At 40.9% G+C, this 14,070-nt stretch overlaps 1 protein-coding gene across 2 annotated transcripts in view; it reads left to right on the top strand.

The window, feature by feature from the left end:
- negr1 (neuronal growth regulator 1) overlaps positions 1 to 11,118 on the top strand; it is a 127,708-nt gene extending 116,590 nt beyond the window's left edge. For both annotated transcript variants that reach the window (XM_046391146.1, XM_046391147.1), the window contains one exon: positions 7,993 to 11,118. In XM_046391146.1, the coding sequence (XP_046247102.1) occupies positions 7,993 to 8,093 (101 nt within the window). In that variant the 3' untranslated portion in view covers positions 8,094 to 11,118. The remainder of the gene's footprint in view (positions 1 to 7,992) is intronic.
- The last annotated feature ends 2,952 nt before the right edge of the window (positions 11,119 to 14,070 follow it).

The raw sequence follows: 14,070 nt of genomic DNA, 5'->3' as shown, positions 1-14,070 counted from the left end.
TTAAGGGCTTTTGCAGGATCTGACACGTTTCAGAGTAAAGTGTTACTGTCTCCCTTTTATTCATACAACTGTAACATCCTGTTCTTCCACAGTTAATGTCACTCAACAGAGTGCACACAAACTCAAGCCTGGAACACAATCAAATTAGATGTGTTTTCACACTTAACTTCCGATGTCATCCATTGTTTTTATCTGGCATTAAACAATGCATCAGACCACCATCTTAACTTCCATACACTTTAACTGTTTGATTTTCTGAAGTCTTCATAAAGGCAGTCAGACCTACACAGTTAAGCTTAGTTGCAAAAGCTTATGTCTAAGTGGTGGGAAGTTACCAGTATTTAAGTGCAATATTGTTCTACAGCTGTAGTTCAACATAAAATACGCTTTAATGCAAAACCTCATTGTAATGATGGTAACAGATTACATTTTTAGCACTTAAATCAAGAGCTGTCTACATACAGGAACAAAAAAAATCATCTTTCACCACTTCCACATTCACTGTATTTCTTCATTGTATGTGTTTGTAGAACTGTACAAAGAAGGCCTATGGATTGTAATGTGAATTTAAAACCTCAGTAGGCTCCTTTCACAGATATGTGACACAAAGACCCTCGATGTGACACTCTTAATTCACACCATTAGAACATTCTCCTGATTAACTGCATCAGACACCACTGACTTGATTTTTAGCCTTTTTAGTGCAGCTTCTCCCCAGGACAGTCGGCAGAGGCGATTAACAATTAATTAACAGCAGCACAATTAGTTTTCTAGTTTCAGAATAAATATCTATTCATTTTCATGATAGTCAGCAATCTCCCAAAGCTACATGTCAAGAGGGTCATCTATGTAGCACTAGAACATCATTTTATATGTTTTGCTTTTTGATGTATTTTTATTGTCAGCGCACATTGTGGCAGGAGAAGCTGGAAGGTTGTGAATGTTTATATCCACTTCTGAGACCTTCAGCTGTTAACTGCTTAACAGATCCCAGAGTGTGTTATTTAGACAGGAACGTATTCACACCCAGAGACCAGACTGAGTTTGCTCTTGCGCATGTGTGTGTGTATGAGAGGCAGTGCCTGTACTGTCTCAAGCTGCTGTATAAAATACCCCTCTGAATCAATGGTGCTCACTTCAGGACACTATAGCTTTTATCTGAACCTCCCGCAGGCAGTCAGAAACAAGGTGGGGAGTAGAGACTGGAGTGCATTCACTGCCTCAGGTTCTGTCTTGGCGTAATAAAGGAATATTTCATGTGTGACACTCGCACAGCTCATGGGCGTACACTATCTAAAGCAGACTTTGAGCAATAATTAACGTAAACATATGGCGTGTGCCTCCACTGAGTTGTGCCTCTCCTTCACGCAGCCTCAAGTCTTGTGCAGCGCCTCAGCTAGAAATAATCCACTGCACATGCTAATCACTTGGCAATTGATTTGGCCCTTTTTGGTCCAACAATTTCTGTAAACCACCGAATTGATCCGAGAGAAATCAATTAACAGCTCAGGGTAAGTAAATATGAACAAAAATATGGATTTCTCTGCATACAGCATGACCATCTGAGCAAATTCTGTTCGCATCTCATGTGCTTGCGCAGAGATGCACAGCGTGAGCAAATTCCAGTCAGGTTCGACTAGCCCCAGGTGAACTGTGATAACCAGGCAGTCTGCAGTGATAAAGTTATCTTATATCCATCAAGAAGAAAATGCACTTAACCCTCCACATTCAGGCCTGCTGTGTTATCAGCACCATAATGGAAATTGATAAAAGAGAGCTGTCTTATCATAATCCTCATACATAACAGCAGGGAATTGCTATTTTAGGAAGCTAAACGCGAAAGAGATTGGTGGAACAGAGAGGGCAGGGAGAGAGGGTTGCCTCCTGGTTGGAGATCAGATGTTATCGGCTCGTATTGATGGAGCAGCGCATGGAGATGCAAGTAGCATCGGTTTGTCATCAACATTCCTCATAACTGGCCAGATTGTCGCTGTCATCACAGGGGCACAGTAGCCAAGCAGTGGCTGACTCAGCGAAATCCTTGGGCCTGCAGCAGAAATAAAACCGTGATAAGCATTAAAGAGTGAGGGAGAGACAGTGGGAGTGAAAGACCAAAATATGACAGGGAGATTATTATGTGAGAGGGAGAAAAAGGAAAAGTGGGGCTACATGAACTTGCTACATGCTGACGCTGTTTGTTTGCGTCCCTGTGCATTTTATTAAGCTTCGAACATTAAACAGATTTAGCGGGAGCAGCCAAAGTCATGGCGTAATTATGCTTTTGGAAATGCTGTGATTAAAAACGCTCGCTTTAAGTATCAGTCCACACTGTACTGCGTTTTTCTTTTTTTCTTATTTATTCCCAGAACACGCTGATGTGGATTTACCCTCTAAATTTAGAAATAGGGAGGGGATAAAAAACCTAGAAGGGAAAATTCATAAATCATTTTAAAAATGGAGATTTATCCATCAGGCGTGCATATAAAGTACATCATTTGCAAGCTCATTGATTTCCTGCATAAAGCATGTCCTTGAATTGATAGGTGCAATAAACATAGGTGCAGGTCACTCTGAATTTTGGATTCTCTCGAATGGCAGACTCATAACTTCACTATTCATTTCAAATAAAAGGAACACACATATGCTCTCTGTTTAAGAATGAGGGAATGGGAGAGTGAGAAAGTGAGACGTCGATCGATAATGAAGGGGAACAGTATCTGTGTGGAGAACGGCGGAAATGTCTTCTCTGTCGGGATTCCTTCCTCCAGCTCACACTGTGCTGAGGGCTCTCTTATGCGTCCAGATACCCCACAGAGGCGTTGATTAAGTCAAGCTGAAGGCCAAAGCCTGCTTGCAATCGAGAGCCCCCAGCTCACTCAGTAAGCTATCAGGTGACCTGTCTCTCTCTCTCTCTCTCTCTCTCTCTCTCTCTCTCTCTCGCTCTCATTCACTCTCCAGTTAGATACTGATGCCGAGAGGAGCTATTAGAGCCTGGGCTCGAGCCCCAAAAAGCATTCTGCTGGGTGTTGATAACCGGCAGGTACCAGGATGTAGAGGGAGAGAGGGGTGGGGTGAGGATATGGCAGTACTGGGAGTTGGAGGAGGGTAAATGATCTCCGAAGGCCATCTCATTAATGGAGGCTTTTCATTACTAGCACTAATGCAAACGATTGGTGGGGCTAATGAGCTCGAAGGTTCGCGTGAATGAGGGCTCCGTGGAGCAGAAGTGTGTGATGATCATAGCGGGAGACGAAGGCGATGAGTTTTGAACATCATGTCTGGTCACGAAGAACATTTTGCTTGTACAAGAACAGGAGGAATGGAGAGAGAAATGGATGAGTGAGCTGATGGGTCGGCAAGTCAATTGTGCGCCGACTCAATATGGCAGGCTGCTACAGGCAAGAGGGTGCAAGATGAATGATAGAGGGAATGAGTGTATTTCACTGTCAGTGGATTGAAGTGAGGTAAAGCATGGAGAATGTCTTCATCGCCTTCGAAGGAGTTTGCACTCTCCGTGCGTAAGCACTTAAAAGAAGATGAAGCGTAGCACATTCTTTGAAGGTGCAGCATCCCCTCATCAAATGTCATGAGCGTTGCTTGCTATTCCATTTAGAGTCTTTAGCGAACACCAGCGTTGTGCTCCCCCAAAGAATCCTTGCTTTCAGTGTGTGCTGTACTGTGTTAAAGACACCCTTGGTGGTTGCTGTGAACCTTGCATGTAGAGGGATTTAGCCCGATTTACAGCATGGTGTGTACAGGATCAGTTCTGGCTCAGGAGTGTCTCATGTGGGCTCTCTCAGGGGAGCGGCGAGGGAAGGACCAGAGGCCACTGATTGATGGTCAAGGACACTGAACCCCTCCCCCAACCCCTCTGCTCAGAAGAGCCCATCTCTGAAGCCGTGTCCTCGGGGAGATTGGGATGCTGCCTTGCTGGCTGCCGTCTGTACGACGCTCGTGACAGCCTGCTTGGGAGGATACGACCAACTCAAGGGATGAATCATCCACTAAACGACAAACGAATGAATCTGAGACTCAGTCCAACACAAAACATGGGGGATTTTCTTCCATTATTCTTGCCTTCTTCTTGCATTTTCACGTGTGCCTTACTGAACACATGTGAACACAGGACTGAGGATTTCTGAATGGATTTACGCAAACCTGACAAACCCAGCGTGTGGGATGGTGAAAGGGCTGAGAAGGAAGAGAAACGAGCTCACGGTATTACTTAATGAACTATGGCGTTCCAGTGAAATACATAACACTCGAGATGGTACTCAACACAGACCCTCGTCGAGTGTCACTATTGCATATTTCAGTATGATTCATTATCTGTGTCAACAGTGACTGAGGTTCAGGGCCTTAACGTTTGTTGTGCATATGATATGTGGGTGACAAAACTGCTGTCGATGGAGATTTGAGAGGGAAGGGGGAGGGAGGAAGGACAAGAGAGAGAGAGAGGGAGGGAGGTTCGTACTCCCAGCACACCATTTAAAGCCGATGGCTCCAGTCCAGAGGAGAGGACCAGGGATTGTTATTTTCATATGACTCCGGCTGGAGCTGGGGAGGCTCTAGTTTTTCATTTCAATTTGGTTGCAAAACAGTAATTGAAGCGTATCGCCTTCATCTCCACTTATCTCCTCCACTCCTCTCCCTTTGGAGAACTGCTTGTCTTCCCAGCGTTTGCGCATCTTGACACTGTTGGTTTCTCTATGATATATTGTCTGGGATTCTCGTACTTCATTGTAGCTCAGTGCTGATGTACATGGCAATTAAATTCAAACCCCGAAGAGGCAGAGCTCAGTCAGAGCAGCCCCCCCCCTCCTCTCTCTCCTGTCCACCGCAGCCCCCTCTCTCGCACTCTTTTCAGTAACCACCCCCCCAACCCCCACCCTTGCTATCTCTTCCTTTGATTCCCCTTCTTCTCCCCCGTATCTGTCTTTCATTTGTGCTCACTTTCTGGCTGCCTCTGTCTTTTTCACCTTCTATTCCCTTCATGTTAATAAGCAGAGTAATGGTGTTGCAGGCAGTTCCACGTTGGGGAGTTAATTAAAATGGTAAGTTACAACCCACACAGTCAAAACAATGGAGGTCCCTACTTTTGACAGTGACACAGGCAGATATTAAACAAGCCCAAAATCAAACGGCGCGAGGAGGCAGCAATGCAGTAACACTGACTCTGCCCCAGCCTCACTATACGCTTCCCCTCCTGAAGCACTGAGGGGTTTATTGTTACACTCTCCAGCCCAGTCAACATTAGTCATAGCAGAGATCCAGTAATTACCCTGTGCGCTCCCTGAACTGCTGCATGAAAAGCAGTTGTGTACAAGATATTAATGTGATTACTGCAGCATTTACTGAGCCAGAAACTACACTGACACTGATCAGATGAGAAACTGAAGGAGGGAAATAGTGACATCTGCCTATTCCCCACCCACCGCGCACACACACACACACACACACGCACAAATGATTTTGCTAGCATGGCTAGCACAATGAAGCGCACTCAGGCTCAGGCGACAGAGGGTCGGCAGAGCAGGACAGGAGCTGTTGCTATGGTTACCATTTCTCGGCTCGCTCTCTCTCTCGCAGCCCAGGAAAACTGTGTCATTATCTTGTACTTTGGATAGGAGGAGAGGGAGACGGAGAGAGAGAGAGAGAGAAGCGATACAAAGAGAGAGAGAATGAGGTAGAAAGGGGAGACAAAGATAGAAAGGCAGGGAGACGGAGAAAGAAGAGGGGAGCTGCAGTTCGCACAGGCCAGCCGTGCAACCCGACGCACATCATGAAAATTTCCACCCGTTTGTGCTCTACATTTCCCTTTTCCCCCCTTTTTTTTCCCTTCTGTCAGCAGAGCTATAGTTTTCACTCTAATAGGTAAACAACTTCAGTGCCAACAAATAATGTTTGAAAATATCAGGTAAAAGCAGGGCCGTGTCAGGTGATAATGGGACGTGTGTCTTTTTTCTCTCTCCCTGGCTTCTCCCGTTAAAATTGTCACCAACAAGCTATTATGTTGGTAAAAAAAGATCAATCTCTGCACCGTTGTATTTATTTTAACACACCGACAGCTATATGCCGCTCTAATGACAACCCGCTTGGGTTCTTATTGAATAAATACACAGTCCACAACAACAGCAGCACAGTGGGATAACAACCCTCTTCTCTAACAATCCTCTCCTGCAAAATGTGCAACCATGAGTCATTTCTGGCCTCAGAAATACATGAAGAGATGGACTTTATATGTTTATGATTGCATTTGTGTGTGCGCGCAGTGTGTGTGTGTGGTTATGTAGTTTTTCGCTTTGCTCAGTGTGTTTGTGCATCGTGAGGTTCACATCATAGGAGTTACATTGTGAACTAATTACATGGCAGTGTAAATAGAGGCACCCTGCTGATATGGGCTGTGCACCACATGATTTCCCCTGGTAGAGCAGAGCCTGTTTGCACTCTTGCTTGCTGCGCTGTGTGTGTGTGTGTGTGTGTGTGTGTGTGTGTGTGTGTGCGTAGGCATGCATGTGCCTTGTGCCTTGTGTGTGTGCTGAGGGAGAACATGTTTTGTAACCTGCGAGGTGTGCTTTATTGAGCTACAAGCTAAAAGAGTGTACCTGCGTTGAGAAGGCAGAGTAGCCCGTCCAAATGAAAGGCTGCCCTCCTCCTCTCTGCCCTGCCTGACGCAGCTCTCCAGAGAGGCCTGTTCATATTACTGTGGCTGTCTGCTGGTCAGAGAAACACAAACAGCGCAAAAACAAAGCCGCCTTTGACAGGAAAGTGAAGAAAAGGCCTTGTGCAGCCCTCATCTATTCTCCTCTTCTCGGCTGATGGCTTTTTTTCTGTCACTAATGTGAAATTGGCGGGAAAGGAGAGTTAAATGTTTTGACACTCAACTAGAAAATGACTATTTTAGAATAGCAGCGGAAAGTAATTGAGTACATTTAATCGCTAAAAATTTGAGGTACCAAATTTCCATTCCACTATGTTTAATGTTACTTTGCACTGCTACGCCACACTACATTTCAGAGGAAAATGTTTGCACTCTTTACACCACATTATGAAAGATGTCATCACTTATTGCTCCAATTACTTTTGAGATCGGAGACCCCGCACACTCATACAGGTGTTTTCAGTTACTCAGGCTGATAAGATCTTTAGTCAGGTTAAAGCCGTGGTTAGAATTACATTATGTCACAAACATGTGTGGGTCAATGATCATAATAATAAATATAAGCTGTCCCTCCCTTTACAGCCCAGGATAGCTTTCAGTCAGGCTTCAGACTCTGCTCTGATCAGAAGTTTAATCAGGCAGCACCTTGATGGATTACGAGGGTCGTGTGGCTTTGAGATTTTATATTAAACAAGTAGTTGATAAGTTTATGAAATGCAGTGCATTAGATCAAGTCAGTAGCTCTGATCTGTCCATTTTGTGTTGATAATAGTTCAGCTAAAGTGTGATTTCCCCTTCTCTGGTTGTTTTATTTAAAATAACTGTTGGATGACCAAAGAGTTAAAACTGTCATAAAATGCAAATTTAAAGGATATTTTAATTTTTAAAAAAAAATCAATACAAATTTGTCTTTATATAATTTGATCCACAACTATTGATTCGCACTCATGTATTCATTTACTTTAATCATTATTTGGTTGTTTGTATCTGGCTGTAACTGCTCTCTGAAACATTTTGGTGAGAATTTGTTTTTTGTTTGAAATTTGCTCTACAAAGAAATTTACTTGACCTGACACTTTAATACATCAGTATTCTGACCTGAGAACCTCTTCCATTACTGTTATTGAATATTGAGTAGCAGATGGATTTATATGTTGTTCTTGCAAATGGAGAAAAATACTAAAAAGTACAAGTGCTACAGTAATTGCAGTTTTTACAGTCTCATTTGGAAACACCATGCCAAGCCGACTGTGGCTTTACAAATGGTGGGTGCTTCTGAGTGAAAGTGCAATCAACACTAATCAGAGCGTTTCTTGTTTCCGTGCCCACAGCGCCCAACACTGCACCCTATGGGAGCACAGGAAGTGCATACGTCCCGCTGGCCTGCCGATACCTGGTCCTGGCTCTCTCCTCCTTCATCAGCGTGTACTAGCAGAGGCCAGCCCAGACCCAATGACTGTGGAGAGCATTTATGAATCCTTTTTGACATTGCTGATGGCTGGAATCAAATCTGGTACAGTTTGTTGAAAAGCCGTGATGGGAAAATAATCAGCGTTAGTTTGTGTGGAGTTTTTTTTTTTTTTTTTTTTTGGTTTTTTTCTGTTGCTTTTTGGTGAAATTTCTGTCATGTAAATACTATGATGTTTTTTTTATCATTATTATTATTATTATTATTTCCTCTCTTCTTTTCTGATGACCACCTTGTGAATCAGTGCTCAGCCCCAGCCACACTCCACCTCTGCTCATCAAAATGAGTTATTTCGAGCCTCTTCCTCTGGGAGGCAATGGCGCAAAATTGACATTTTCATCCGTTTTTTGTACATGGCTAAAAAGACGCAATTGTGCCAAGTCTCTCAGTACACAGAATTACCATACCAATGTTGTATTGAATGTATTATGGGTTGTTGAACAAAGGAAGGACATTTAGATTCCTAACAATACAAATTCAGATTATGGAGTGTGCTTAAAAAAATACAGGAAAAAAAAAAACAGAAAAAAAAGCAAAAGAACAAAAAAGGCAGGGCTTTTCAGGACCTGTATTGTCATGATTACTCAATAGATGGATGAACAGTGTTGAAGGTGTGCTTTATTGTATTCTGAAATGGGTCCTACATTTACTATGCCTGCCTCGCAGATTTGATCAGGCAGCCGTCAAAGTAGCAAAGTATACTGTATTGTATCTTTATATTTTAATATAGTGTAGGCTTTTGTTTTAAAGTGGGACCAGCTTTTCTCATTCAACCAAGAACATTAACACAGCTCACAACTTCACGACTGTACAGTACGAAGGGAGGAACATCGCTGCCCTATGTTTACATTTTTCTTGAAAATATAAATACTACAGTATGTACTCAATACTTTTTTTAGTTTCAGTCCACATACATGAATGTTGCAACAAAGTGTTGCAGTTGAAAAGAAAAAAGCAGAGCCCAACCAGTTCAGCTGTTAAAACTTTTCTCTTAAAGATGCAGTTCTTTGAAACATGTCACTTCCAGTGAGTGTCTGAGCAGAGGTTTTTATGTCTCTGAAATTGCTGTGTGTACCCACTGATCATCTGCTGACTGAAAACCCACAACTGCACACTGCAGGTCTCTTGAAGATTTTGACTTCAACTTTTGGCATAATGGATTCTTGGAAAGCCACAGTCTCCAGCATGGCCTATAATTCTTCTGTCTTTTCTTCACAAATAATTCACAATACTTAAATATCTTATAGTATCCTCTAAAATAAATATATCTACCTTGTTTCACCAGTTTACAAATAAGTTGAGACCAGAGAGCCAAAGGACATGTAACTTAAGATTTAACTTTGAATAACAAAATGAAGCATGTCACTGCAAACGTGGCCTAAGTCACTAAGAGCTCCTCCAAGATGAGTGTCCATTTTAATAAAACAAAACTCAAACAGTGTCCACAGGGCTGGTGAAAGTCCAGCAGAGTTGAGGATAAATTGAACCATGATTTTGTGAAATAAGAGGAAATGTGGCTTTTTGTTCACTGAAATACCATATCAAGGCTAAAAAAACAATGTTGTTGTAAGAGTTTACTTTTTGACAAGACTGTCATGGCATATTCATCCTCAAATATCCTCAAGTCATGGTGTAAGCAGAGATACTGTACTGTAATGCCTTAATAGTACCATAGACATTAAATGAACCTCCTTTAAAAGGACACTTCCAGAAGCTCTCAACAAGATACAACTCATTTGTTTGACATATTCCTGATGTTCATAAAACTATAGCTGACTTATCTTTCAAACTAGGCATAAAATTCAGTGAAGAAAATAATTCTCAAGTCATGGCTCTCGCAGGTATTTTCAAATAAGCCAGTTGCATCTGGTAAAGATGCAGTATTTGTCGTACAGGTTAACATGTTTGCAAGACTTTTTTGGATTCGGATTGTGTTATATTTTACCCCCGAGATCGAGGGACTATCAGTACCCGAGTTCACGCAGTATTTTCACATGAACTTGTAACTGCAAACCTATAGAGAAATAGCCATCGCAGTTCAAAACTTAAAGCACAAACACTGTAATTACATTTACGTTTTGTGATAATTTGTTTTAAGGTCTGCTAAACATTTTTTCTTTTGTTATTTGTACTGAAATTGTTATCAGCTTGTTTTACGAATTATAAAAATACTGCACCATATGATCTTGTTTAAATGTTAAGGTATAATGAAAATGGGTCGGAAATATATTTATTCTCTTCCTTTATGAAAAAAGTGTATAAAAAATAGATTTGAAACATGTAAAACTGGGTATGTGAAATTTATTTGAATGAGGCACAGTATGGCATAGTTTATAATGTTGTCGGGTTCATTTAGATGCCATAACTGTTGTTGATTTTTTGTCAGACAAGTACATTAAAAAGAACAATGTTTGCAATCAAAATTACCTACTTTTTGAAAAAGAGAGGGTGTGAACCAATATTACAGTATTATAGAACAGAATCAATGTGTGTATATTTGGAGAAAATAGGATACCTTTTGATCTTTAGAGCCAGTGTGTAGTCATAGTTTTCACACACTTGCGTGTTTGACGATGTGCAGAGAGTATGGTTGTGCTGCATGTCAAAGTTAACCTGTGTTTTTGAGGTGGCAATTTTGCTGATATTCATACTTTTTATGAATGGAACCAATTTTTTCCAAACCTTTGGTTCTTAAATCTGGTCTAAAAATACATACCTCCAACAGACCACCAGGCTTTGTTTGTTTGTGATTTATTTGAATCAACTTTGCTGATAAACTAAAACTACTGCTATTCAGAGTCATGATGATTATTGTGGCACACTGGTGACAGTCTGGAGTTATGTTGGTTGCTTGTCTAAGCAGTTAAGACCATGCTAGTATTCCATATGAAATGTACTGGATGTTGATTATTTTGAATAATGGTATTAACAAGTCCCTTTTATCGAATCACTATTATTTGCAATAAAAGTCTTCATGTTACAATATAAACCCATATCTGAGTTAATGAGCGTTCAAGGCGGTTGTCAGTATCAGTTGTACAGGGTTTGGGAGCGCTATTGGTAAGGTCCTCCTCAAATCATAAAATGTCATATCGCTACATTCCCCCTGTCCCCGTTAAAATCAAGGGCGTAATCAATGCTGTTTGTGGGCTTTTCATATATTTTATAAGCTGTATTCACCTTTATTTCTGCAGTTAGCTGAACTACAAAATCAACTGTTAACAGTTGCATAAACATGCTTCATAAGCAGGTGCCCGTACGCTCAGCTAAAGATGGTTTAGTTGGCCCAGGAAATAGCTTATCTTACTTTGATCATTAAGATTTTTAGAAACTTGACAAGGATGACATCTTTTTTTGATATTTTTTTATTCAAAAAGACCAGCTGTGTTAATGTGTCTGTTGGTCATTACAAAATCTTACTCTCGCTGACTGCATACATCCAGTGTGGTACATTGTAGCTAGACAGCAGTAAAGAAACGATCGCCAGCTAAAGCTAGCAGAAATTAATTAATGAATTCCTCAACTATATATTTAAGATCATCACAAACTATGATTACCTCAATCAGGGTCTTTGAAAGTGAACATTTCACTGACTGAGCAGAACCTTCAATCTGTGCAATTCAACTTTAGCTAAAATTAGTTAATGTTAACGATAGCTGAAATGAGCTAACACTCTAATAGCTAATGTTAGTTAACGATACGGTTAGATCAGTTCATCATCATTATCAGACACTGCTGAATGTAATTCCTCTGCTTATGTAATGATTAGAATAATGAAAAAGTAATTTCAGATATTACAATAATGTAGTTACGTGTTATTGCTAAATGTGAGTTGTAGTAAGTTGGTCTGGTATTCCACATAAAGAGCAACGATCAAGTTCTTTGATGTTGACTTCAAACAAAAATATTGATGAGAATATAATTACTAGCGCACAGTTAAAATTTGATGGAACAATTTCACCATATTTTAGATTTACGTGATTTTACAGTACCCTAAATATGATCTTTTATTTAGTCACCAAACACGATATAAAGGCCAAAAATTAATGTCTGATATCAATTACCACATAATTATTAAATATTATCTTTGAGCACTCACAGAGTGTAAAACTTTTACATTTTTGTGTATAACCTTGCTACTTGCACATTTCTATTCCATCCTGTACAATCTTGGCTCAGACACTGCAGGGACTATTCTCTGTCCGTGTAGCTTGAGTTATTGACTTATCTTAATTTTGCAGTATCATGCATATTTGATCCCTTTCCCTCTGCCCTGAAACTCTGTATAAATCCTCCTGAGCCCAGATGGCCAGATGCCACTGTACATAGGATTAACCACAGTTTGCAGTTCATCATCATCATTATTGACTGGAGTGTAGCACTTAGTGTATATGATCTGGAGATATTTACAAACATAATTCACTGCTCATGCACCTGGGGTCTATCATACTTTTTTTTTCCCTTTTTTTCAGCCCAACAGCACAGGGCTTTCGAGTATCCTATGATCTGAATTCTCTCTCTTGACAGAAACATCCATGGTTGTGTGACCTACCTCTTAAAAAGTTCAGCTGAAAAAGTCATGTTGATGTACAAGCTGAAAAGAGGCCATGCCACCCACCTGCAGAGATCACTGCCTCACCTCACGCCCCCGACTGACAGCAGAGGGAAAAAAAATCTCTCCACTTTAAAATTTAAGATAAGAGGATTTTAAATATTCATGCTGGCGCGTATTATTACGGCCCACAATCCCCACCCTGAATTTTTAAATTGCCCCTTGCAAAGCATCCCCCTCTTCTCGCCTCTCGTTGTATCTGAATCATCCAGTTCTTATTACAAAGTTTGGACTTGTTCCGTTATAAAACAATAGCTGTTTATATTCTTGGAGGGGGACAAGTACTGTACAAAATGTGCCTTTAAAGTATTTTATCAATCATTACCCTTATTTAGTGTATTAGTGCCACAACAAGCTGAAGCTCCTGTATGCAGTCTTTGAGCTGTTAAAGATATAAAATGATACTCAGTTTTCTCCTCATTGGCTATTTATAACATCAACACTCTGCATAGGATACAGATATACAGTATAATTACATGTACTATGTATTTGTAATTGTTTGAAGACAAGTGGTTTATAAATGAGTTTAAGAGTTATTCTGACACATGTAACTTCGAGTAGCATAGCATAAAAAAAGAATTAAACATTGTTAAATGTCATCACGGTTAAAATAATTATGATTAATGCACAGTAAAAGTTCAGTGTCGTTGTGTGTGTGTGTGTGTGTGTGTGTGTGTGTGTATATTCCAGACAAACAGGAGCAGGGTTCAGATCATCTTCATCCGGGATATTATCAGGTCAAGCCGTATAAATTGTCCTTACTGTTTGCAGATGATGTGTGACTCTGCATGTCACTGTAGGAAACATTGCAACTAACTCGCATGCTGTGCTGCCATTGAAAAGCTGATGTGGTGAGATGAGGCATTATATTCCAAGTGGCATTTAAGACAGTAAATACTGACAAGGAGTCACTTTGTACATCAGCTAAGACATCCAACCTGTCTGCCTATGTTTTCAGTACAAAATGCTTTACAGTGTATTGTCATTTGACTGCTCGGTACTGAATGTTTGCAGTTCTTATTCTCCGAAATGACTTTATATACAACTGTTATTTTGCAACAAAATTAAGGCAGCATACACTGCGGGTTATGGAGCACGATTAACATGGTGTCACAGTGCTGTGGCCAGCATGAGCAGAGAGGAGGAGTGTAGGAGCTGTGAGAGAGGAATTCCTCCTGACCCTGCGGTTAATGAAACCCTTTCTGTGCCTTTGTCAGTTTTAACTGGGAGATTGTGTCAAACAAACTAAACTGGAGCTGCTGCCTTGCTCCTGCTGTCACCATCCAACTTTCCCCGAGCAGCATACTGAATTGACAGTATCAAAAAAAC

The sequence above is a fragment of the Scatophagus argus genome, chromosome 6 (assembly GCF_020382885.2).
Source record: "Scatophagus argus isolate fScaArg1 chromosome 6, fScaArg1.pri, whole genome shotgun sequence".
In the NCBI taxonomy this organism is placed as follows: Eukaryota; Metazoa; Chordata; class Actinopteri; family Scatophagidae; genus Scatophagus; species Scatophagus argus.
The sequence above is the reverse complement of the archived record's forward strand: the minus strand, read 5'-3'. Positions and strand labels throughout refer to the sequence as shown.